General features: G+C 40.6%; 1 protein-coding gene across 9 annotated transcripts in view; it reads left to right on the plus strand.

Moving 5' to 3' along the window:
• The window catches only part of mybpc1 (myosin binding protein C1), a 50,351-nt gene that overhangs the window by 776 nt on the left and 21,783 nt on the right, over nt 1-27,792 (plus strand). For 3 of the 9 annotated variants that reach the window (XM_078165479.1, XM_033614226.2, XM_033614229.2), the window contains exons 2-14: nt 8,006-8,032; nt 10,642-10,716; nt 12,513-12,728; nt 13,787-13,834; nt 17,685-17,726; nt 18,186-18,221; nt 18,986-19,096; nt 19,372-19,520; nt 20,653-20,770; nt 20,857-20,908; nt 21,524-21,580; nt 26,785-26,951; nt 27,028-27,160. In XM_078165479.1, the coding sequence (XP_078021605.1) occupies nt 8,006-8,032; nt 10,642-10,716; nt 12,513-12,728; nt 13,787-13,834; nt 17,685-17,726; nt 18,186-18,221; nt 18,986-19,096; nt 19,372-19,520; nt 20,653-20,770; nt 20,857-20,908; nt 21,524-21,580; nt 26,785-26,951; nt 27,028-27,160 (1,231 nt within the window). The remainder of the gene's footprint in view (nt 1-8,005; nt 8,033-10,641; nt 10,717-12,512; nt 12,729-13,786; nt 13,835-17,684; nt 17,727-18,185; nt 18,222-18,985; nt 19,097-19,371; nt 19,521-20,652; nt 20,771-20,856; nt 20,909-21,523; nt 21,581-26,784; nt 26,952-27,027; nt 27,161-27,792) is intronic. The other 6 variants (XM_033614228.2, XM_078165480.1, XM_078165481.1 and 3 more) reach the window with 6 other exon arrangements.

Below are 27,792 nucleotides of genomic sequence, written 5' to 3' on the forward strand. Positions count from 1 at the left end.
ATTGATGGGAGCCGTACCCCTCAGATCTGCCCCCTGCCCATAATTCAACTCCTTATTCAACCACACACAGCATCTTAACCCATCCCCTGTCCCACCCTAACACTGAATCACTCCCCAGCACCATAGCGTCCATCAACATTCCCTTTTAATCCGTTCTTGTCTGTCATTACGCTATGGTATTACTCCCACCCTCCACATTAGCGCAGTTCTTTTTGGGGTCTGCTGTCGACCCAGACATGCCCATGTAGAGGAAATGGAACATTTTGTTTCAGTCTTGGAGGCCTTCCTGATGAGAGCCGATACAAGTTTTTAATAAACATGTTATCCTCTGGGGGAGCATTGATCCGTCCCTGGTTGTTCTTGATACCTAGGGCATGATTTGCACATAGAAGCTAATACAGTTTTCTGCATTTAAGAAATGTATTTCCTGTCTGTTTATTCCTGAAAGAGGGATCCTTCCTCTTGTTGCTCTGTTGTTTCTTCATTTGCTTTCCCCCATGTGAAAGTTCTCTGGGGAGGGGGACGTTTTTCCCTTATCCGAACCAATGGTCTAAGTATAAAGTTTGCACCAAATAGCTCGGTCTATGCAGATGAATTAACTGGTTACCTTTTGAACAGCGGACTTTGCATTTTCAAGATCTGGTTCATGGGAGCTTTTTGGCATTGATTGTTACATATGGGGAGACGGTTAACTGCCAGCTGCAAGCTTCAAAATCCCATTCCTCAAATCCAGATCTTGTCTTAATCTGTTGTTGGGTCATCTGTGGTCACAAAAGAGTAGGAGTTTGCAACAGCCAGAAGAAACTAAGCCCCTGAAGTGATGTCATGCTCAGGTTGGCCTTCATTTTTATGCACCTTGGTACTGTTGATTGTGTACATTGCAGTTGCCCCCACAGTGTTCATCCATGGCCATAAACAACTCTGATCCCCTCAGAGACAAAGCCATGGGCAAATAGAGGCAGCAGATTCCAATCTACTACAAACACTACCCATAAATAGCTGCGTAGTCCAGAGCACCAGATAAATGAGAGTAGAAAAGCATTGTCTTTAAATGAGCCTGAACAGCTGAAGAGGAGGAGGCCAGTGCTGTTGTTTTAGACACCACACTCTCAAGCCTTTAAAAAGTCCAAACCAGAGATGACGAACTGGCTGAGTCGCCCGCAGATCTCTTGGGACTTAGATTCTTGTCCCGGGAATAGTTCAGAATGAGTGCACTTTTAATCCCCATCCCTTGTTCCCTTCCATCGTCCTCCACAGCCGCCAAAACCCCCTCCTGTGCCACACACCAAAACAGACATCTCCCTGCCAACTTCAGTTCAGGTTGTATCACTCAGAGGTCAGACACCTCGCTATTAAAACCTCTGACCCTGTGCCCAGAGGCCTTACAATACTGTTATAAGTTTTGGGTTTCAGTTGTGAACAAGCCCTTGTCTTCACCTCATGATATTTACTGTCCCTAAGGTCCAGCACTCTCCCTGGGCTCTGTCCTCTTTAGCTGTCGCTTTGTGTTACAGAACACCACCTCATAAATCAAACCCACGCTCAGCTACAGGAGAGAAGCCTGTCAGCAGCTAATTGCCACCCTGTTCTCAACTCTCATCAGATTTAACATAGAAGTTCCTTGTCAAAGTCCTTAGAACTAGAATAAGGATTCACAACAAGGGCAAATAGTATCATTATTGTAGGCGTATTAAAGCAATAAAGGTCTATATTAGGAAAAATTAAGCTGTCGGCAGTTTGGCTCTCATCGGAGCCTGTATGAGCCCTTCTGTCTGCACGTCAGCAGGGGCAACAGCTGAAAATACCTGCAGGGCTGTCAGCTGCACTGGGAGTCCTCAGAGGTAAAACAAAACCTTTCTCCACTCTCATTATCTCAATGGAGATGAGACAGAGAGCGAGCGAAGCTCATTCTCGGGTGTATGATGTGACCCTGCAGGATTGTGGCCCGGTGGCCAGCGATACATTGTTTTGCAGTGAGGTGGGAGTGGGGCTAATTTTGACAAGGAATGCTTTGAGGGAATCATTACAAGTGGATGGATATCAGAAGTTAAGAAGTGATGGGAAGAAAATGGCTGTTAAATATGGTGCATAGTCAATGGACATACATGGAATCATGGTTGCAGTATTCATAGACTGGATGCAAACAGCTTGCAAAGAGACTCCTTTTAAAGGGAACCAAGGTTTCTCTTCAGATAAAGTTGCTGAAGGAAGAGCATCAAGTCTCAGACTGTTGGTTGTGTTTTGCAAATGGATTTCAAAGAAACATCAGGCTGGGGTTGTCAACACATTCAGCTATTCTGGGAGAAAGTGAGACACTCAAGAATACTGGGTATTGAAATTTCATTTCCTACTGTATTTTGAAGATATGCTTAAGATCTTTGTGGTGTAATTACCAACTGCTGGCTCTAGAGAAGCTCCCTTGTATGGACCTATTCACTGACAAGATGAACTATCTATTGCCTGAGAGCGAGACACATTTGCAAGCTCATGTCTTGTTTGCTCTGACAGATGCATCTGATCTCTGGTCTGCTTTAAACAGATTTGCAGTGGCCAGAGACGTGCTAGACCATTCATAATAGGGAGCGACATATATGGTTTTCTTTAGGGCCGATCCCGATACCAATTATTGGCAAACAAGGAGACTAATAACCAGTATTTTGAACCAATATACATTTGCAGTAGAAATAGAGAGAGAATACAGGTGTTCCAGCAAAGACAGTATGAGGAACATGTTTTTTGATCATTAAAGCATGTAAACATGTTCTAGTAGAGACCAAAATACAAGTATGAACCTACAAATGAGCATAATAGGTCTAGTTTAAACTTACTTGATGTTGTCCTTAAAGGGATAGTTCGACATTTTGGCAAATTCGCCTATTGCCATAATCCCTATAGTCATATGGGTAGGTACATTACCTTTAATTATGAGTGCCTCTTGTTCAGAGATCGGTGGGGCAGAGCTGCCTGCTGCTCAGTGCACAAAATGGAGGTAAACAGTATGGCCCCCTCTCTCCCTCAAAACTAATCAAATACACCATCAAATGACTCCAAAACGCTCTTGTGGACAACTTATAGCTTACACATTCACCACGCAATGAGACAGAGTTCTTTTGAAGCCAAATGCACAGCCGGAACTACATTCCAGACATACGGTACTTGGTGGGTGGAGTGATTTCAGACAGCGTATGTTTAGCACAGTTACTCCCGTCATCAAAACAAATTTGTTGAGAAGAAGCAAGAATATACAGAGGAAGAGTTAAAGGTTTTGGAAGAAGAGAGGGCAAGAAGAGAGGCTGAGGCTGCCGAGCAACCAGGGACTGAGGGGAGACCCAGAGCCGGCATGGATTGGTGGTGTAAATGTGGGGTTTACTGGCCACTTTATTAGGTACACCTGTGCAATCTAATACAATCCAATACAACAGCTCTGCCACACATTCTATGTTTACAAAGCTTTTACATTTTCAGTTTTTCTTGACATTGTCAGAAAGGTGATTATTCTACTTTATTATTGAGGTCATAGTGGGTGGTGCTGGTGTACTGGAGTGCAATATATTGAAAAGTATTCCTAATATTTTGTCCCTCTCAATTAGACAAAATTAGGAGACCACCACCATTCACTATGACCTCAATAATAGTGGAATCATCACTTTCTAGACAATGTCAACAATAACCAAAAATGTATAAGCTTCGGGGAAAAAAATCATGGTATATCCGCTCTACTGGATTGCATTAGATTACACAGGTGTACCTAACAAAGTGGCCAGTGACTGTATGTTACAGACATATGTTGATGGTGGGATGGGACGAGAGTACGCCTCAAAATAATCACCGGAACACGAGGAGAACATGTGAACTCCACACTCATAAATCACCACAACTCCTGAGGGAACAACAACATAAAATGTTCCCTAGCAGTCTGTTTATTCCCAACAATAAGAAGTAATGCCAGTCACTTCACTATATGCTCTGGGCAAGCACTTATCCATAACATAACCACAACAACATTTGCATTTTAGCCTTATTTACCACACTTGGGTTGTAGGCTAATGTTACTCAACATGGAGGTAACATTACAGCAAAGAGATTGCTGAGCAAAATACACAACGATCACTCACCACGTCCGCTCGTTTTGTGATGCCGACAGATGGTATGGCAGTGGCTTAGTCTTTCAAGAAAAGCGTTTGAACCATTCCTGAGCTTCTGCGCTCCATCCTTTCACTGTAGTCCTCCGGTAAAAAATGGTTGGAGCTAACAAACATTTTCCAGACCATTTCCACAGGCATGTTGGGGTCGATGTCCAGCACAAATAGCCATTGTTTCATTCTGTCCGTATTTTTGGTTGGTACTACGTGAAACTTCACTCTGCTCCATGTCTTCGGCTTGTTACCGCAACCTTTTACAATACATGTGTAAACAATGATTTACAACAACACTCTGTAAACTTTTCTCAAACTTTCTGCTGCGTCCAGCTGACGATACTGCAAATGCAAGGCTGCAAGCAATAACTACGGCACTGTCTCAGGTGTGCACTGTGTCACTCCGCCCAGTGGTTTACTCAAGAAAGTAGTTCCAAGTATTTGCTGTCCACAAGAGCATTTTGGAGTCATTTGATGGTGTATTTGATTAGTTTTGAGGGAGAGAGGGGGCTGTACCGTTCACTATTTCAGCAGGCAGCTCTGCCCCACCAATCTCAGAACAGCAGGGACTGACAATTAAAGGTAATGTACCTACTCATATGACTATAGGGATTACGGCAATAGGCGAATTTGCCAAAATGTCAAACTATCCCTTTAAAAACAACAATCTTCACCAGCAGTGGAAACTAGTAGCAGGAAATTCAAGATGACTATTCACAGTTCTCGCAGTTCCCAAGTGGTATTTCATAGCCACTGTATCCTTGACATACAGTTCCCTTTTTTAGAAGGTGCAGGACTACTATGGGGGCTAACCTTCAACTGTAAATCCTGTATTGCCCGAGAGCGAGACAAATTTGCAAGCTCATGTCTTGTTTGCTCTGACAGATGCATCTGATCTCTGGTCTGCTTTAAACAGATTTGCAGTGGCCAGAGACGTGCTAGGCCATTCATAATAGGGAGCGACAGATAGGGTTTTCTTTAGGGCCCATCCCGATACCAATTATTAGCAAACAAGGAGACTAATAACCAATATTTTGAACCGATATACATTTGCAGTAAAAATGAATATCATAGTGTCAAACGTTAATATAACACAAACTTCACAACTCCAACAGAAAACTTTGTTCAAATGCCTTTAAGCATCCTATGTATGATTACATTAAATGGTGCAAAAATAACTTTTCAACATTATCTTTACAAAAAGAAAGTTCTTGCATGTATTGTAGCCTGCCTTCCCTGATGTTGGTATGTTGCTCTATAATACATCTCCAAAACACAAGTTGGTGGTGGCGTTTCAGTAAAGTCTGACTGATTCAACTAACACATCTAAATCCCCCATGAAACATGGTTCAATAGTGACAGTAATAAAAACAAGCACAAGATTTGGTTCCATTATAATTCATATAGTCTCTATATACAGACTCTACATTCAGTGAATGTAGAGTCTGTAGGCAAACCCTGGAGATCTTGCCTCCGGAAGAAGACCGGAAGAGCCCTGGTTTCCGGTTGTAGACTGTTTGTAGTCTGCGTGATATTGACCAATCATGTTTGAGCCGGCTGCAGTTGTTGCCAGGTTAAACAGTCCGTGCGGTGAACTAATGAGGCAGAACATAATTGGCCTCACTGCAAACTCTGAATCCATCGCAATGGTTCAGCATATTTACTTATATATAAACGGAAGATGGAAACGGAGATTCGCCTCCTCTGCCCAAATCAAACCGGAATGCCAAAACATCGGGGGTCTGCCCCCAGAGGCTGTATTGCTGTCTGCTGGAAGTCAGACGCTGAATATAGCCGATGGGTTCTGAGAATGTAATTCATATGGCTCCAAGACAAAACAATTATCTTTTGCTAGACATGCTTTCCCAACAAACACAACATGCTAAAGTTATTAGCATAGGCCTATGACATTTTACACTGCATAAATTAGCCTAGCGGAGAGTGGAATTTTCCTAAAAGTGACAAACATGACGCTGACTCATATTAATGGATCCGTTTCAGGTTGAATGCCCATCGGCAATTCCACATTACATTCGTCTGGTGTATGAAATGTCTGTACTGTCAGTGATCAATTTTGTTTATAATTCATAAACTATGATGAACTCATCATATTTATCGCCTACACCCAGACACTGTCTCACTCCCTTTTCCTCTCCTTGCAGTTCTCATACTTTTACAACTTAAGTTTCATCCAGTAACTACTATTAGACTAACAGCAGAACGTTACTAGCAGAAACACCAGGTATTTTTACAACTTCATCATATTAGATTTTAATGTTTATTACAACTTCAGTAATATGGTACAACATTCTTCAGTGTTGTGTCAGGCTATCACTTTTGATGTTTAACCAATTAGATAGAGCCATTGGTGAGAAAATGACGAAGGCAGCAGAGCAGAGACAGTAGACAGAGGCAGGCAGTGGAATCAGAGCCAAAGTATCACATTTTTCAATTAATTTATTTTATCGACTATCATAAAAATGCTGACTTTGGTGCCCGATAATCCATCAATCCTTAATTTACAATTGCTTATCAATATGGGATATATTTGGGACAAAGACTGTAAAAAGGAGTACTGTTAGGGCTTTTCGAAAACAACCAAGTTGGTTCTGTTGAAGCCACTATCATGTCAGTATTGAACCTATTAGACTGTATATTTTTGCTAAAAGATCAACCAATCAACTGCACTTAGGCCCATTTGGTCCAGGACACTACTCCAAGTGTTTACATTATGTAGCTTACACTGCTACAAAAAGCTACATGCTAACGTCAGGGGAATCATGTAATCGTGGTTGTTGATGTTGTTAATTTCTCCCCCATTTCAGATCATATTCCTGCTTGAACATGTCCAGTTGTGTTAAGTAGTTTCTATTGGTGATTTTTCACTGTGAAAAGTGCTACTACTCTCCGTTACAGTCATTCCCCGGCTGCAATAATGGCGCAGGAAGACCCTTAAACTCTGACTTATCAGAGCAGAGTGGGTTATTTTAGGAGAGGGGCTTAGAGAGTGAATACAGGTGTTCCAGCACAGTATGGGGAACATAAAGTGTTTTTGGATCATTAAAGCATGTAAACACGTTCTAGTAGAGACCAAAATACAAGTATGAACCTAAGAAAAAAAGCATAACAGGTCTAGTTTAAACTTATTTAATGTTGTCTTAACAAACAACAATCTTCACTAGCAGTGGAAACTAGTAGCAGGTAATTTAAGATGACTATTCACAGTTCTTGCAGTTCCCAAGTGGTATTTAATAGCCACCGTATCCTTGACATACAGTTCGGTCTTTTAGGAAGTGCAGGACTGCTATGGGTGTTAACCTTTAACTGTAAATCCCCCTGCCACATAAACTTTTCTCAGCAAGGACAAAAAAAAAAAAAGGCAGGTCCAGATGTTTCATGACTTATCTGAAACTCCCATGAGTATCAGACAACCTCTCATGGCTCTGTGCTCCACTAACCCACTATTAACAAATGAGGCAAAAAATTTTAACCCCATCATTGCATGCCAAGGGCTGTATGGATGCTTTGATGTGTTGGGGCCTTGCATGAGTCCTGTTACAGGTTTTGAATTTCGTATCCAAACATGTTTCTGTAGCTACCCCACCACCACCATTAGCTTCATAAGTCTAGACAAGGCAGAGGGCAAACAAATGGTGTGTCATGGGGGCCTCTATCATAATCAGTTAAGACAACATGGTGTCTACGCATGAGGAGCCAGTCATCTGACACAAAGATGATATGGCTTAGTGGTGAATGGATGTTAATAAAATAAGTCAATGTGTGCAATTGGACAGAAATTTGTGGGTGATAAGGACTGTGAGAGATCTTGTTATCATGTTTGACAGTCATGTGTTTTGTTTTGCTTTCAGATGAGGTGCCAAATGGCCAGCCAGAAGGTGAGTGGACGGCAACAGACATCTAATCTCCCCGTCACTTCACAGTCTAGCAGATTATTGCTACACAGTGTATGCACAAGAGCAGATTGATCAAAACAAGAGTAGCTGCACAAGTGAAGGAAGAAGAAAGCAAGGGAACAAGAACCCAAATTTCTGGAAAGAGAATATTCTTGTCCATCAAACGCCAAAACTTGTTTGCACAAAGATTTATAGGCACAGGGCAAAAGTGAGCACATCTAAACATATAAGGTGACGACCGCAGCTTTGAACTTGGCGTGAATGTGCAAACACAGTCACATAGGAGTGTAAATGTGGAGCCAATAGTCGGCAGTATAGACAAGCTGCTGTGCTCCAGAGTGGTCTGTGGTGACGACCGAGCTGTCAGTATCTCTGACATTCCTCTCGACAGCCAGCTGATCCCTCTCTGTTGATTCAGCTGACGCCCCAGCTGCCCCATGTGAGCAAGGTGCTGGCATGCAATTGGCTTTTTGCCGCCACTGGGGTTTGACCTTGGAGCTGCAGCATCTTGAGGCTCCAACACAGTCGAGGGGAAGAGCTCAGCTTTTTAGGGGTGAACTAAAAGTGTTACGAGTTGTCAGATAAATAATTCATTCAAGGTTATTCAAAAATGCCAGTCAGATCTTAGCTGTAGCACAGAACAGCAGTGCACTGGCTCATGATTTCCAGTGTCATTACCAACGTTGGGCAGGTAACGTGAAAAATGTACTTATTACATATTACTTACTAAAAAAGTAATTAAGTTACCTACCTATTTACTCAACATCAAATTAATGGGATACACTGCTTGTTATATCGCCTTTGTCAAAGCTACTTTTGCAACCCAATAGACACCACACTAACAAACAAAGCCAGGTGAGTCCTGAATTTAGGCTTACCTGTGGCTAATGTTTTCAAGCTAGCTATAAAGACACAACATGTAAAAAACGCTGCCTTCAAATGGAACCAGTGAGCAAGTGGATATGACATGAGAAGTTACGTACACCATATGTTTAGCATTCAAGTGGTTAAGTCGCAAGAGCTCAGCTGCCAAGCAACGACAGTATGGATGCCACTTTGCGTCTAGAAGCCATTGAGGTACAATCTAGAAAGCTAGGGAGTGGGTAATGTAATGCAAAAAATGCAAAGACATAATGACATAATGCCTTTACATAATGACAGACAGATGAGACCCTTGGTAATATCAACATCTCTATACGACTAAAATTACAACACATTACCTAAACACCTCTGAAAAATTAGCTTCCATGGCGTCCGTGAACTTGTGTACTCTGAGCTTTCAGAAAATTTCTGCAGCCAGGGTTACTTGAAGGCAGCATAAGACATCTTTGGAATTGCAGAACGTCGCATATCTCTACTTTTGTTAAAGGCTAATCGTACTTCGGCGCTAAGCTAACATGTTTGGGATCAAATCAGATTGGTAATATCCCTCTACCAAACTCCTAATGAGACAACAAACAAGCCGACCCTGCATAATGTCAAAGTGTCAAAGTATTAAACAATGCATTACTGCCCAACACCAGTCAAAACATGTTAAACAACACGTGGTCATACAAGTGCAGTGATAACTTGCATTTCATGACCCAGTGAAGCCATTTTCAGTGCAATTGCTCTTGTTGCCAATACAAGTATGCCTTACCTTAAACAGTTTATTACACAATTACTAAGGCTGATTTGTTCATCAATTCAGATGCAGACAGACTGTCTGCACTGTTGTTTGCAAGTGATAAGATCAGATTTGTTGGGTGGGTTACTGTGGTACTGTGTGATCTCCATATCGTCCCCCATAGTGCTCTGCAAGTAGCATGATGGACTCTGCTCAGCACTTGCATAGATGTCCATTTGACGTTGTTGTGCATAATGTTGCGAGTGACGCAATGAAATCCAATTTAAGCAGCCAGAGCGTCTGTAGAGACGCATCCGTAGAAACCCCACTGGAATTACATTTACAACCACCACCAAATGTTGTTTGGATCCGAAAAAAAGCATTTCATGTGGTCCTTGGCTGTCCAGACATTCTAAAATCAGTCTAGATACAATCTTGACATGCCAAAAAACAGATGTGGGCTGGCAGTCTGGACAAGGCCAGAAAGTTTCAACACTGCTTGGCACTTCCAGAGAGTGTTGCAGTAGTAAATCCTACACTGCTTATACTTTCGGAATCTACAGCAAACCACCACTACACCTTGATGAAAGTATAAAGTATGATTTAGCCTTTAGCCTAGGTATTATTTGAATTTACTGTGTCTATTAGTGTGCATTTTAACTGTGAACCTCATTGACATTTCATAATCCTAACCTTAACACATACTGTACTTTTATTAGCAGGAAAACAGACCTACAATAAGTTTTTTTCCTGTGTATGTCTGTGTTGCATCGAATGGGAGAATAGTATGATTCATTGTGATGAAGTGTGAATACAGGCAGGTGGCCGTAGATGTGTGAGTTAGTACATGTCTGTGTGTTTTTATGTCTGTGTGTGTTTTGGTGATTATGTTTGAGTGTGAGACTGAGAGGCATTGCAGATGCTGAAGCTTTGTGCTTATAAAAAGCAGCTGTTCCATCCACCACTATATTTGTCACATGCTCAGAAAGTGTTGCCCCAGACAGTAACGGCCCTGCCCTGCCCCTTCCTGAGATTTCCCTGGAGGTTTCTCCACCCCCAGGTGGGTAAACCTGACGCCCCCTTCACTCTCCCCAGAATGTTGCGTTCTTTTGCACATCACACTTACATCACGTTTGTTTGGTGTGTGCCTTCACGATTTCTTTTTCTTCACTTAATTCACTCTGAGAGGCCTGAAACTGCACTGTTCTTGTGTAGGTATGATTGCTCGACACACCGTATGTTCACACAGAAAGTTAATTAGGTTAGCTGTAAGATCACCTCCCCACTATCTTTGCACTTACCCACATGCCTGCTCTGCTCTGCCTGCATTTGTCATGATGCTTGGTTCTGACAGTAACGAGTGCTGTAGCTGTCTTCATGTTTGTGCAAGTGTGTGCCATCTTGGGTCATCGCACAGGAGGCATAAAGGAATACGGGATGTTTGGTGTTACTGACTCTGTGGGCCTTAGTCAAAGGCCTGCTGTCTAAATTCAATGATACAAGCTAACAGATAATTTCATACATACCGTATGAGTCAGTAAATCCCTGCCTCCTTGATTACGATACAGTATAGATATGCAATGACCAGATAGATGCTCCAATGGTGCAACTGATCAAAACATGATACATGATGGCATTACATTTTTGCTTTGATTACAGATATATTTTGGACAAAATTGAATGATTTGGTTGAATCTGAATGATGAATTTGGGTTGTTTCTTTAGCCACACTGGCAGCATGGCTGTATGGAATGCAATGTCAGTCAATCGGTCCACCACTCTGGTCCAGACTGAAATATCTATTGGATGGATTTCCATGAAGTTTTGTGCAAATATGCATGGTACAAAGAGGAATCCTGTTGATTTCAGTTGTCCTCTGATGTTTCCATCAGCTCAAAACCTTAATTTCTCCAAAAATGAAATCCAATGATATGCCCATCAGGGTCAGAAGCCCATATGCTGTGCATTGGTGCGAATTAGCAGAGGCGTGGACTTGAGCCATATGACTTGGACTCGAGTCAGACTCGAAAATTTGATGACTTTAGACTGAACTTGGACTTAAACATTATGAATCATAACTTCACTTGGACTTGAGACTTTTAAGTTGAAAATATTTAATACTTTCCCCCACATCACTTTGAGAAGAGATTTAATACACATTCTCAAATATGAGACAAGTTAAATACAATACAGGACAGAAACATACAATATTCATTCTGTTGGGCACTCATTGACGTAGGATTTGTCAATCTTGACTTGGGACTTGACCCAGGACTTGACTGTCTTGATTTGGGAATTGCCCAAGACTTGCCTGTCTTGACTTGGGGCTTGACATAGGATTTGTCAATCTTGACTTGGGGCTTGACCAGGGACTTGCCTGTCTTGACTGCGGACTTGATGTAGGACTTGTCACTCTTGACTTAGGATTGACATGGGACTTGCCAGTCTTGGCTTGGGACTTGACTCATGACTTTCCTCGCTTGACTTGGCATTTGAGTGCAAAGACTTGAGACTTACTTGTGACTTGCAAAAAAAATGACTATGTCCCACCTCTCCTAATTAGCAAATGTTAGCATGCTAGCATGCTAAATAAGGACGGTGATCATGGTAAACAATACACCTGCTGAACATTAGCATGTCAACACAGCTTGTTAGCTGTGTTTAAGCCTCACAGAGCAGCTAGCGTGGTTGACTCTTTAAAATTACCTTCCCTACTCAAATGTCACCAATTAGGACCATGGCTAACTGGTCATTAGCTATTTATACCCGCACCATTTGCAAGCATTGCCCTGCAGGGCTGCTAGTAGTTGTGCTCCATGCTTGCTGCTCCAGCCTAGCGCTTTATCTGCTGTACAGAGCCGGTAGCAGAGGGGAAAGAGCCAGTAGAGACTGATGGGAAGAAACCAGAGCCCACAGAGCCTGAGCCACCACAGCCTGTGGTGGCTCAGGAGCCAAGCCCCACCGAGAATGGCTCAAACCAACCGCAGCCTATTGAGGTTGTGGTAAACGAGCAAGCAGAGTCCGGTAGCTCTGCTGTAAAGGAAGAGGGCCCTTGCTCTCCCCCACCAGCTGGTAAGTATGCTTCTTAAATTTGAATCAGTCCCATTTCTCTCTCAAAATGCATGTGTACCCCTCTAGCTCATTCTGGTATAATGCTACTGCAACAACCCCTGAAAGTCTTACTTTGCAGTTGCGCACTTCATGGCTCAGCAGCATGGCAATAATGACATAAAGCCTAGATTTACTCTCAGTTAAAAGCGAGAAGATTACATGTACTTCCCTGCTGAGAATGCTATGGATTTCACTCTTACTGGTTGGAGACATGCATTAACTTATCATTTGTTTTTAAAACACTGCTCTAATTCCTACATGGCTTTAACTGCATGCAGCCTTCAAAGAAAAAATACACTTGTACCTCAGGACTTTATGGTGCCGTTTTCAGAAATGAGAAATAAGAACTAATGTAGACTAATGAATAAGGACTAATGGATGAAGTACTGACTAAATCCTAAAATGGCAAACTGAAGGTGATACTATTTGTGTGAAAGGTGAGTCATCAACCCTTCTTCTAAAATCGATACATAAGCAGACAAAAACACATATACTAAACAGCGTTGATATGGCTGGTTTCCTTCTGTCGGTTTTGCTTACATAGTATCTTCAGGTAAGTTGAACTGATTTTGAGAGAGAGGATACAGTTCCTGGGAAAAAGGCGGAGATTCTTTGAAGTTACACAGGATTTTTATGCTTTTGTTGGTTGGGTCATGAGCATTCTTTTGCAAATATGAATTGCACCTGCTGCTTAAAGGTTGATTTTTTTATTACACAACCATGTGTGTTTATGCGTGCCGCGGTGCTAGAGAGCTTGTGCTTTTGATTCTGCGGCTTCAGAAGCTTGTGGTAATGAGCATTCGTGATCCCACACTCTTTTATCTCTAGTCATTAGGGTTAAATCATGGGACGATGTTTTGGTCTCTTTCTTCCTGTCCGAGAGCTGCATGTCAAGCTCCGTTCTTGTCCCGCATGTGATCGACGGCCTTGTTGGCCTGCCAGTCTTGTGTCTTGTTGACCTGCCAGTGATGGAGCTTTCTGATAGGTGGGTCTATTTGTCAATGACACATTTATTGCAGGTGATGATGATGCCCCAGCCACTGCCCCATCCCCAACACCCCAAGCAGGTTGGTACCCTTAACAACCCTTACTACTTTCTAATTCATTCCTCTTCATTTCACCCTTTGGGGATGGTTGCAAAGGAGCACTCACCTTAAGTCAGGCTCAAATCAACTTCCATTGCCTCATGGGTGCGTTTACGAAGACAGTTTAAGTACTTTAAATTTTAATCATGAGTTACTGTTATGTTAGTTTGTCAGTTGTATCGTGGCGATTGAATTTAATGTTTAATTCATCCAACAATTTTGTTTTCTGGTGTGTTATGTGCATTTTAGCCTCAGGTTCGTGGCAAGTGGCAGAAATCTATGCCACACTTGAAACGCTATATATTTTTTTAATCAGGATTTTTATGTCCAATATTCTGATGTATGTCCGTGCACTGACATACACATAGTAAATGTGTGAATTTTACATGCAAATACTCCTATAAGCACATCGTCCTTTATTTACTAATCTGAAATAAAGGTATGAATGTGAAATTGATATTTCACATGTATATATTATATATACAAAATAAATACATGGTTGCTAAATGTGCATATTAATATATATGCACATTATTGTTCAACAAATTGTTTTTAAATCTTGTCTATCTACTAAAAGGGAATGCTGCTAAATTTTCGTTTTTTAATAGACTGTTTCTATGTCCCAGGACAGTTTGATATTACTTAACATTAAATCATTGCTTTTGATTATTACTGATAATCATCCAAACTTCAGAATGAAAATTAAATGTTATATTTTACAGTATACCATTTAATTGGGCTCTGATTTGTAGCTATTGTGAGAAAACCAAGCCACCAGAACAGTGTCGGGCTGTTGTGGCCAAACCATGAATGTATTAAGAGAACTGGATAGAGCGATTCCGTTCCTTCCTAGGAGAGTTGCTCAGTGGCGCATGAAGCAAAAATGGTTCACCTGCCACGTATAAAATTACTCGGATGATTCAAGGATGACTGCACCACTTCCGCACTGTGCGGCCCATGGAGCAGGTGCACTAGAGACCTAAAGCGACTGAGCGCCACCAAGTGCGGTCAAGTGTAAACTTTCAGTTTAGCACTCTGCTAACTCGAATAAGGATAAAATGAATTAATCGTGAAGCTCTTCTAGACTTTCCAAATGTAATTGGACCAAATGATTGGAATCCTGATAATGACGTGAGTCATTCTGCTGCAGTTGTAAAGTTGTAACGCTCAAAAAAAATGTATCCACTGTCTTTTCCGCCAAACAAGTCAATGGGAAGTGTTTTTGGGCCATACGGCACCATGTTTGGCCTCTACAAAAATTAGCTTCAACGCCCAGCGCACTTCCTGGGGCCGTGGGCCAAATGTAGAATTACAACTTCCAGATTTGTCACATGATACCATCGGGCCCAAAAAGACCTTTCTCAAAGACTTACATTGTGAAAGACATGTCTGTTTTTTGAGCTAAAACCCAAGAAATGACTCATTTCGCTATCAGAATTTAATCCATTCAGTACAATAACATTACAGCGACTTAGCTGCGGTAAAGTGCACATGCTCTATGGGCCCCCGATGTGAAAGATAACTTCATACCATGGAAATTGAGCTTTTTGGCTTCATGAGCCACTGAGCAACTTTCATATGAATGGAAGGGGCCCTGCCTCCAACACTATATCCAGCTCCCTTCATACATCCATGTAGAGAACAAATCATGCCAACGAATAGCTAACGTTACATGTCAAACTTGTCTGGACATCGGCATTCCCTTTTATGTTGATAGACTTGCTTTTCCTAAATACTCTGGCATTTGGCAAATTCAATTACTTGCTGTCTTGATATCAATTTTTTTTCTGTGTGTCCAAGACTAGCTCAGAGACGTACATATTTAAGCCTGGAATTAGAAGCAGAATCTTTTTAGATAAAAGGGGGAAAAAAGTGCCTTCCAAGAACTTAAGAGTTCTCTTTATCTGATGTTTTATCTTGTTAGTTACCAAGCTAACCCCCAGTATCCCCGCTAGTCAGGTTTTGTTTGGATTTGGTTACAAGCAATTTCACCATGACAACATCTGTGATTCTTTGTGCAGCTACTGCACCCAGTTATTGGGCAAAAAATATCTGAAGAATGTGTAAATAAGATGGTTTAGAGTTGAGAAAAGGCACCTACGTAAATGCATAAATTGGTAAGGCAGCAAGTATGTTTATTTACCAAAATGGCAGAGTATTCAAAATTATTTTGCTTTTATTTTAATTTCACTTTAGTGATATGTAATGAGTTGGGACTCTCTTAGAGACAATCCTGGATGTTTCCCATTTAAAAAGCATGATACAGCTGCTGTCTGATGGGAAGGTTAACCAGACATACCAAATAAAAAATAAAGTCCTTATCCTTGAAGCCTTTTGTCTTGTTAAACCAAAACATACTTTTAAAAAAAAAAAAAAAAAAAACTTGAAAGCTCTTAAGATAAATCCTAAATTAATCATTTGTGTGGCTTGTCCAAAAAAAAGTTTTCGAGGCCAACTTTTTTGCCTTTTCTTAATAGTGTACCAGGCCAAAATGGGGCCATACCCCGGTGACATCTTTTTTCAAACATAAACTCTATAAAATAATCAACGTAGCCATCATAACGTCACCCACTGGTTTGTGAACTCCTGTTTTGAAGCCCTGAATTTGGCATTTTGGCTGTGGCCATCTTGGATTTTAGGTGCCAGACATGGCCCCATTAGTATGAGAGGGTGAAGCTAACCATAACGCTTGCTGCTAGCTTGGTTAGCATTATGCATTGACAGCTTTATTTCACAGTGACAATGCTGATTGTTGCTAGCAAAAAGAGGCTTCAAAACATTAAAACAAAATGCACTTATATGAAAACTAAACATCAGACCTCAGTGATGACCAATCACTGAACCTTTTTAGGCAAACAAATTGCTACAAATCAATTTTCACGAATTGAGAACTTACTGAAATAGCAACAGTTACAGTCTAGACTCTGAATCCTGGGTTACGCCATAGTTATGTTACCTAACCAGCACTGCTGCTATGGTAGTGACTTGTCAACAGATGGCACTCACTTGACAATAATAGCAGCCACACCGTGAATTATGCATAAATTAGGCCTTCATAACATTTAAACGGGTGGGTTATATAAAAATTCAACCCCCACAAAGTAAAAATCAATTTAGAGACTAAAACCATTTTTTGTACGAGGCTGTAAACATGTTTATTTCTGCTGTACATTTGGCCATTTTAACATGGGGGTCTATGGGGATTACCTCACTTTTGGAGCCAGCCTCAAGTGGCCTTTCAAGGAACTGCAGTTTTTGGCACTTCTGCATTTGCTTCATTTTGTCTTCCGGCAGCTTTTTAGTCACCAAAACGGGGTGTTTTAAACCAAAACATGATCTTTTCCTAACCATAACCACATTGTTTTTGTGCCTATACCTAACCACATGTTCACCACCACATCGTCGACACGTGAAGTTACAATGAGTCTGCAAAATAATAATGTACAAATTAAGTGGTTTGCAGAAACGTAAAATGCCAACCTTTATTCTGGCGATGTGGCTGAAAAACAATGACAATGTCCAAAATGCCAAATATCATGCATCAAAATTGTAGATCACAAACCACATCACAGTGGTTTTGTCCACTTTTTTTAATACAGTCTATGTTTAACTTTATTTCAGTTTTACAAAAGAAAGGCTTTAAGGGTGAGGGATATGTGGTCGGTTGGGTTAACTTCCAAGCAAAAGACAAGCACACAGTTGCGTCCCTGAGCTTTTCAATGGAAAACATCCAGCAGCAGCTAGTCAAACCCACACTGATGTAGACACATACCACCTATAGTATTTGAGTTTATCCTCATTAATTTCAATGACAACTGTGCTTTTTTCACAGAGGAAGCCAATTCACTCAAGAAACTCTCAATTGAGCTGCCTAGTAAGATCCCTCAAATCCTGCCACCATTTTAGTACCTCTGAAACCAGTAGTCTACTTTAAATAAAAATCACCCACTGTCTGAACCTAGGAAACATGTTGGAGACATGTTTATTTATAGATATTTCTGTGTGTTTGAAGGTTAGCTTTTCAATAGAAGAAAGTGAAGATGTTCAGAATATAATTGCTAACATATTAACATCTACCAAATAATACAAATTATTTTTCTTACATTAATTACACTTTTGGGGTGGTACATGATTATGTTGTTTTTTGTCTGTACACATAAATTGCCATTTATGTGACTACACTTGGAATTCAGATTCAGAATTCCTCGCATCAGTGCTTGCAAATCTATAATTGCTTGTTGGTTTCACTTTTTCTGAGTGTGTGCTTGCTTCAGTGGACTTTACAGTACTATTCCTTACAATATGCTGTAAATTTCTCTCTGTCTTTGTTTAGATGATAGCGTGCCAGCCATGGGGAGAAAAGACTCAGGTAATAAAGTGGTAGTCAAAAAAAGACTGTTGTGGAATTTTTTCTATTCTTACTACACTCAAAGAGGAATTTAGATCGGTATCAAGAAAATCCGATTGTTGTTGTTCCCTGTTTTCCGTCATAGATGGGCAAATGGGGCCTTACTAGCATCTCAGCATAATCCAGGCCACTTTCGCGCATCAATATGGTATGCAACATGAAAAAGATTTTTTTCCTCACATCATAGCCCCAATTCCTTGAGCTGACGTGATGGGGCGTCTGGAAAATGAAATCTTTTCCATGTGCATTAGGGTAAAGGATTAAAAATTAGCAGGCAACATCTGATAGACAATTTTGTCAATGGGGAACTGGCATAAACTGTGAAGACAAGACTTGGACCTCCCATTGCAAAGAAGACTGGAGCATCAGTGAAGAATTTACATAATCTTTTATATTTTGCTGAAAATGTCCCTTAAATGTGGTCTGCTATGCTACTTAGACGCCCTTCTTGTGTTTCATTTTGTCTGTTTCATGCTTTCCATGTTGCAAAGAGCTTAAATTCTGCTGATACGAGGTATGCGAGGTGTGATGGCTGAAAGTGAGAATATGTGTCTGTCTGTTACTGTCTGTTTGTCTGTATAACTTTCCTCTGGTAAGACTAAAACTTTCAGATCAGAAGTGAAAGGTGGGTGTATGAATTCCTCAAATGTATACTGCTACATTTTTCCCTGCACAATGACAGTGGAGAGCAGTGTATCATGTATGTGTTTCTCCTGACTGACCAGTGTGGTCTCTGGGAGAGGGCCAGGGCCCAGAGGAGCTGGAAAAGCCCATTGACACCCCACCACGGTCAACCCTGCTGATAGAGAGCCCCCAGAGTGCCTCTATCTTTGTGGGTGAGTGACAGAACAACAAAAGGGAGTTAAAGATGGTAAAAGATTGGAACATTGCCTAAAATTTGAAACTATTTCTTTAAGAAAACTTAGAAAGGGACAACAGGTTCACCATCTAAATTTCTAGATTGATGAAAAGGCATTTTGAGAGCATAGTGCCTCCATAGTTTTAATGTTTAATTTAATCAACTTTCATTGTTATGTATGGTTTATTAATTGGGCGTTTGGACTGTTGACACTTTTTCTCTGTGATCACGTTGTATTTTCTGCATCTAAAGGTGGAGACGCCAACTTTGTTGCCAAGGTTGAGGCCAAAGATCTTCTCCGCAAACCTACTGTCAAGTGGTTTAAAGGAAAGTGGATGGATCTGGCCAGCAAGACAGGAAAGCACTTACAGCTAAAAGAGACCTTTGACCGACTGACCAAGGTACTGTACAGCAAAGCACCCTCCCATCGAAGCTCCTACATGAGCACAGCCCAGTCACCAGAAAGAAATGTTGGCTTTGTGCGTTTCTGCAAACCACAAATACGTTACCTCTGTACCTTTCATACATATCATATCAGTGTTTCTAAAGTGATGTAATGTCTGAGCTGACTTTGTCACCTAGGCAAGGTGCATGTCAAGCTGCAGACCACTGCTCAGACCAACAAACAACAAAACTGGTTGTGTTTCGGTTGCTGTTTTTCCACCCAGGGGAGTGGCACTAAAAGAGTTTGTTTTCTACCAAGAGATTACTGCTTTTTGTGTCAGGGTAGTACCATAATTAGTGGTTGTTTTTTACTGAGACATCGGCATGTTTTCTGTAAGGACAGTACGACAAGAAGCATTTGTTTGTCACAAAGACATTGCTGCATTTTTTTTACCAGGATGGTACCATAAAAAGGGGTTGTTTTTTACTGAAACATTGTCGCTTTCCCGCCAGGATAGTGCGTCAAAAAGCATTTGTTTTTTGCCAAGATATCACTCTATTTTTTGCCAGTATAGTACCTCAAAAAGTGATTGTTTCGTCTAGTTTTCTGCCAGGATGGTGTTACAAAAAAGTGCTTGTTTTTAAACATGGCCTCGCTGGCATCACTGCATTTATTGCTGCAATAGTACAACAAGTGGTTGTTCTTTACCGGGACATCCCTGTATTTTCTGATGGGATAATGCAACAAAAAGCGGTTGTGTTTTACCAAGACATCGCTGCAATTTCTGCTGAGATAGTGCAACGACAGGCTTTTGTTTTTCACAGTGATATAGCTGTGTTTCCTGCTAGAATAGTGCTAAAAAAAAGTGATTCTTTTTTACCAAGACATCGCTTCATTTTGGGGTGGGATTGTGCCCCAAACCTTGATCAAACATGTTCTCTTACTAATCATAACTATGTGGTTTTTGTTCCTAAACCTAACCACATGTTAACCACAGTGTTATTGAAATATAACGTTTCTCTACAATGTACAAATGTGACAATTTGCAGAAATGTAGAATGCTAGCATTTTTCCTGCTGCTGGGGTTTGTGAGCACAACTTCACAGAAAGCACTGTTGAACCAATTTTTATATATTACTCCCTGGCAGATACATACATTTGAGATGCACATCATCAAGGCCAAAGAGAACTATGCTGGAAACTACAGGTGCGAAGTCACCTACAAGGACAAGTTTGACAGCTGTTCCTTTGACTTGGAAGTTAAAGGTTTGTTAAAGCATCAAAGTGCCTTGTATTAATTCTAATATGTCAACAAAATACAGACTAGGATATGTGTTGTTACTGTCTTACAGAAGCTGAACAGGGCACACAGAATATTGATATTCGATCAGCTTTCAAAAGAAGGTAACGGAAATACTGTCAACAGTAAGCATTATGAATTCAGTATGCAACAGTACAGTATTTTTTCACTTCAACTGAACAAACCAAGGTATTTATTCTAGAAATAGAATTAATACTAATACATGCTTCTGAGTAGTGAAGAAAAGGACATTTCACCTTGTAGTAATATTACTGTACGACATTTAAGTGTGACAAGATGGTTGTAATAATGTCATTAACCTTTCTCAAAGGTAATTACAAATCAACCAGCCGACTCAATGTGTAATTAAAGGCCAACTCTTGCATTTTAAGTCTCCCTCCAAACAATGTGTCTGGAAAGCAATGCAAAGCATCCCAGTGTCACAATGTTGCTGCTCAGTAATGTTGCTCCAACATTGCACAACTACTGTGGCAATATTGGCTGGGACCGCTCTCAAAGTGTCTTACGCAAAACACCTTGTTTCAAGCTTTTATCAGAAAAAGACAAAAAAGGGTTTTTGTGTAAGCACCAATCGGAGCTAATGCAACGATTGACATCAGAGCCTGTGCTTTGTGTTGCTCTTTTAGCATTGTTTTCTAGTGCCTGTATATGTTTCATCTCTGATTAAATCTTTATTAATCTCTCCTTGTTAACAACAGCAGTGAAGGACAAGAAGATGCAGGGGAGCTTGACTTTAGTGGTCTCCTTAAACATAGGTGAGAATCACATCCCGACCCTGAGTGGTTTTTGCGCTTTTCAGAATTCTTAAGCCCTTCTTTTTTCTTTTCTTTTTTTTTTTTTTGGATGAGCTTCTTTTCTCTTTCTTTCAAATCTTTTGTAAACTGGATTTGTATTAGGCTACTGTATGAGTGGCAAGTACATTTCAACTGATGAAAAATTTTGTTATACCAGAGGTTTTCAAAGTCTGATACTGTGGGCTCCCCCTCGGACAAAATTGAGACAACTGCACCCTTCCCAACATCCCCATCTAATGGCAAAAAAAAACATTGATAGTGCAATATGAAAACATTAATCTTAATTTTTTTAGTCATATTATTAGTCTTTGTCTTACTTCAACTTACTTTACCCAATGACCAGCCAGCCACCCATTAGAAGTAATGAGAAGGGCTCATTCATACTCCCTTAATGAACATAAATGGATCCTCTCATTTCAAACATTTAAACTGTCAACACCCGCATACTTTCATGAGTCCTTTATGTTGAAATAGATACATCCATTAGATGGCACTAGAGGGCAGAGTCAGAAGTTTCAACCAACAACAAATGATGGCGGAGGAGGTTGTAATGATGCACCTTGTGAAGGAGGCAGCGTTTTAGACGGCGGTAATCTGTGAAGCCATTAAATGAATCGCAACATGCAAATGGAAAATTCTCTTCACTATATTACCGATTTGTTCGATTCCGGCATTTATAAAATGTCTTTTCCTACAGTCGTGCCTTGCTTGAAATATGCTACACTGCCCCCAGAGTCTCCGGTGGTATTCCCCAGTTTCATCTATGTCCACAAGCTTTCAGATAACATGCACAGATACGGATGACATGAATGTAGAGTATGGACAGAAGGCTCCCTCCATGTCCGTATACGTATCTAACAATGAGCATACACGAGCCTTAAGGAGTCAGGGTTATAAGTACCGAAGTTTTTGTTATTTTTAGCCTTTATTTGTTTAGATTTTGGTAAACTGGCACCAAGAGACAACTATCACTGGATTACTTTGATACGGAAAAAAAACTTAAAATCACAATGTTTATCGGGCAATTTCTTGAGTAAAGAGCACTGTTATTCTATGGTTTCTAAGTGTTTTAAAGGTTATGGACACTTATTTGTGACAGTCATTGGAGATAATCATGTCCCCTAAAAATATTTTTGTGTCATCAGATATGACTGAGTTATGAGTCTGAGAAGCAGTGCAAATGTTGGGAGGGGCGCCTCACAGCTTGAAAACCTCTTGTTTACCAAAGCTACTGTGGTGGCTCAAAATAAACACCATGATGCATATTTCAGATGATACAGAGCAACGTTAAAGTGTGAGTACAACTAGTCCTAGGCAGTGACACTGTTCACCGGCGAAATTATACATTTATTTTGGGCTTGTCTCTTCTTCTCCCCTACATATTCAGAAATCAAAGGTTAGTAGAGAGAAAATCATAGGTTTTAAAACGATTAGACCTTACTGCGGGTGAGTACTGTATAATCCTGTAGAGTCCCCAGCATGACATGTAGCTCTAGGAATTGGACGAGCAAGAGTGTTGGCCTACTGTAGTACGGTAACACTTCATTTGAAGGCAGCATTCCTAACCGCTCTGTCAGCAATCAGTAATGATGGAAATGGGCTTTGCATCATAAACTATCAGAGGTGACTGCTCTTCATCGAGTCGTGAAGTCAGACACCACCTTTATGAGGCAAAGTGCGCCATTTTGGATTATTAATGATATGCTCGTGGGCCATAAAGAAATGATGCTGTAAAATAGTGTTATCTCTACATTGTCGTTTTATTTCAACTTAGAAATATAAGGCAAATACCACCATGTTTATTTCAGCTTTCTTCATAATTGCCTGAAAATAAACAGATGAGAAATACAAACACAGAATGGAATAATATTTGACGCTATTCACCTCCAATCTTTCAGACATTTGGAAAAATGTCTACGAAAGAAAGGGCTGTCTGAATGTTCTTTATGTTAACTAATGAATACACTCATGTCCAGGGCAACGTGTTTATTAACTTGGGTCTCACAAATCTAATGTCTTCAATATCATTACCTAACAGTGTCGGAGCATCTCTGAAGTGATCACTCAAACCAACAACAAACAAAGGGATGGGCCAGTTCGTAAGAGCAATAAGAAAGATGTTGAAATCATCATTTAAAATCTCTGTTGCAGGTTTCCCCTCATTCCCTGCATGCTGCATATCATGTTATCATGTTATTACACCCAAGTGTTAAGCATTACAATAGGATGAAACCCACAGCATTTTTCTCACAACATGGAAACAAAAACTCTCCTTAGTGGATTTGTGTCCACTCATGTGTGCTAATTTTAATCCTACAACACTGAAACTCAAATATCCTCCATAATTCAGCTCCCTTTTAGTGTTTCTTCTTCATCCCTCAGTGCATGCTAGAAACCTTAAAAAGCCATTTTACAAACATTATTGTGGATTCAGTAGCAGTCCTAAATATAAAAACACTGTAATGATAAGAAAATCTGCTAGGTGGCCATTAATGTGGCACATCAGCAAAGTGGAATATCTTTTTTGTTTCCTCCCGCAGAAAAACATACCTATGATTTCCTATTGTATTTAACCTAGTCAGGGACCTAAGAACGATGACCAATCCCCAGGAGATAAAAGTTAGAAATGGTAACAGGACTGAAAAGCGAAAGTAACTATATTTTTTATAACAGTAGCACAAACCTTCTTTGAGATAAAAGTCAATATGTGATAGACGTCCTGATGACTTAAAAGATTTTATTTTGCAGTTCATGTAAAATGTTTGTAAATTTTGATCATCAAACTATCTTGCACACCATAAAAGCTCTAACCTCTAGACAAGAGATTAAGATTAAATAAGAGATCAACTAAATTCTGGTACACAAATTTATTTTCAGACTTTTCTCCAATCTTTTTTTTCTTCTTTTGTTTAATACTACACTGTTGTTACCCAAAAAGAGACAATCTGGGAAGACACAACTCTTCTTTGACTGAACTGCTCATAATTTACAGACATGCAATGAGCGGTCATAAGGGGCTTTGAATTACGGGGTTAAAATGTTGGTAAGCACTGGTGTAAAAGACAGACTGGTCCTCAGTGTTCCCTGTAGACTTCCTTTAGTTCTTCTTTGTAACAACATCCTAGGGCTGAGCAACATGAGGAAAATAAAATATTATGATATCTTTGACCAAATATCTCTATATCAATATTGTGACAATATTGTAAGGTTGACAATTGGGGCTTTTACAAAATATTTACTCAATATCTGTGATAAATAATCATCAGTAAAAGGCACTGCTGGACCAAAGGAATTCTAAGAACTCCCCGTCTAATTGTGGCTGAACTACAAGAACTAGGAATGATTGTAGTTCAAAGAATGCCATTTTGAGGAACTTTTTTAGCTCCTATTTCAGAGTAGGTACTTTTTCAGCACAAGAGGAACTGTGAGTGACGTAAATGTACAGTGATTGATCCAGACGTCATAAGTATACATTGATTGGTTGAACACAACCAATGCAGCAACAGCAATCACCATTTTTAAAACCCATTGGCCATGAAAAAAATGCAAGAAAACCTGGACAAATAGACCCACAGTGAAGTCCAGGTTTTACCGAGCATATATATGCTGGTAGAAATACAACGTGACTTTGACAAGTCAAAGCAAAAGTGACGTTGCTATACCAACCACTGGCCGACTCTCAGTGCATCACTTCAGAGTACCTATTGGTGGTGTGACTGCAAACAGAAAAAAAGTCCTTGAAGGTATGAAGCTTTCAAGGGAGGTCCCAAGTGGGCAGACGTGATTAGTCCCAAAACGTTTAATGTGGATATAATGATTACGTGGGTAAAGACAAATAATAGAACAGCTAGAACTTGTAAGTTCGGACCATTACACCCCTTTACTGTAATGCAGCCTTTAAAACCAGGAAAAGACAAAACTGACCACATTACGATATCCAAAATCTAAGACAATATCTAGTTTTATATCACAATATTGATTTAATATCGACATACTGTATAGTCCAGCTCTACAACAACCTCACAGGGTATACCCACTAGCCTGGAAATCCAGACTCAAATCTAGAAAGATTTTGAGTCTGGCCCTCACCGATACACGCTTCCTACCCAAGGGGCGGCACTAACTGAGGCATTTCAAATGCCGCCGCGTGCAATTGGATAGCACGATGGCCAATCAGAGCAAAAAACAAGGTGACGTATTCATTGCACTAACTAACTGGGCTAACTGATATATTATGTTTTTGCTGTATCCCGTTGGCAAAACAGCAAAAATGTCCTTCCTGGAAGTGAAGGCTTCTAGGGCAGTCTTCTGTTCCTCTCTCAAGGAAAAAGATAAGTGTATTCGGCTTAGCGTTTCTTCCAAAGCTAAAATGAATGGATGCGGTCCTTCGGCAGCTGCCATCTTGGCTGTTTACTTTTCGACTACTACGGCGCAGCGCTGTCCTCATCATGTTACGCCTGCCCAGAGCCCGCCTCTGTCAGACAGACTGATCTGATTGGTCCGATGGCGATTCAGCGGGCTTTGCTCGTCGGGGCCAGATCCCCATGCAGAGCAAATTCGAATTTGCTAGGGGCGGGGCATCTGGATTTCCGGGTTATATACCCATCTCTTTTTCTGGCCCTTTACAGTATTCCCACCTATCAGCCAAAAATGTCATTGAATTATACAGGAGAGTACACCCACTTCCCCCTCAGTAACCTACCCATGTACCTAGTAGCACATCCATCTCATTAACTACCACTGCACCACTGTTTGCACACACCTTACTAATTAAAAATCTTCCTGATTTTTGCATCTTGAGCATTTCTGATTAAATCCTGGTGGACAAACACATGGATAATAACACACAGGTACGATCAACCTCCCATTACTTCTAAGCAAATTAGATAACACATCTGTGCTAAAGAGCTCACCATGCCCATCCCTTTGTGTGACATGTCCCGAGGAACACTCTGCAGGGAAATAGGATATGCAAACTGAAAATGGCAGAGGAGGAATTGAAAAGAACATTTCCCTAAGCAGTGATTGAAAAGCTTAAGAGTAATCTGACTAATGCCTCAAAGACCCATATTGTAGAAGTTAAAGAGCAGTTCCTCAGGACAAGTTGCAAACACCAGCTTATGACTGCCTACCTTACACCGTTCCCTCGTATCCGGCACCACTAGGGAGCCACAAAAGCAGGATGACACTCCAGAGATCGATGTGTGGGAGATCCTCAAAAACGCCCGACCAGATGAGTACGAGAAGATCGCCTTTATGTATGGCATCACAGATCTGAGGGGTCTGCTGCGGAGGATGAAGAAGATCCCGAAAGAGGAGAAGAAAAGCGAAGGTAAATCGGTGTTTTGATGTCATCTTAATCTCAATCTTGGTGTCTCTTTTGTGACCTTTGCTTTGTCTTTCCAAAGCTTTCGCAAAGAAACTGGAACCGGCATATCAGGTGGATAAAGGTGGAAAGATCCGCTTGGTGGTTGACCTGGCCGACCCCACAGTTGAGCTCAAGTGGTACAAGAACGGACAGGAAATCAGACCCTCTCCCAAGTATGTCACAATGTTTTCTTCAATTTATCTTCTGTGTCTTCTCCCCTTCAACACGGCACAAATGAAACACAGGTTTTTAAAAATGTGTTTCATTTGTGGCATCACTGTCCTTAAGCAGTCTTCTGATAATGTGTTTTCATATAATGTTCTGTCACCACTCAAAAGCACAATGGTTCACATGTTTTACATCACACAGATATTTTCACTAGTTTACTTAAACTGAAAAACACATCATGCGCTACATAGACCTACATTTTTATGAAGACACCCATAGAAATAATTTAAAATCTAAAAGTAGCTTACTAATACTGTACATCTGATGTAATCTTACATCACCTTCCTCTACAGCCCACTCTACTGTGAACCATTGCTAGTAAATAAATAACGTTTTCTCGGCTCTAATGTGGCTCTGATCAGTTTCCACAAAGTCTCACACACATTATTAGGAACATTATGAATGCATAGGGCCATACGAAAAGGCCCCAGAGCTACATTTGGGTGTAAATGCAGTGTATGATGTCAACTGTTGTAGTTAATTGCCATTAACTACTGTATGTCCTCCTCTATACAGGAAAAAAGGTGGTACCTCCTTCACAGGTCTTTAACCAAGTCTGGCTTTGAAACAAGTTTAA

This window comes from Epinephelus lanceolatus, chromosome 23 (genome assembly GCF_041903045.1).
Source record: "Epinephelus lanceolatus isolate andai-2023 chromosome 23, ASM4190304v1, whole genome shotgun sequence".
Lineage (NCBI taxonomy): Eukaryota > Metazoa > Chordata > Actinopteri > Perciformes > Serranidae > Epinephelus > Epinephelus lanceolatus.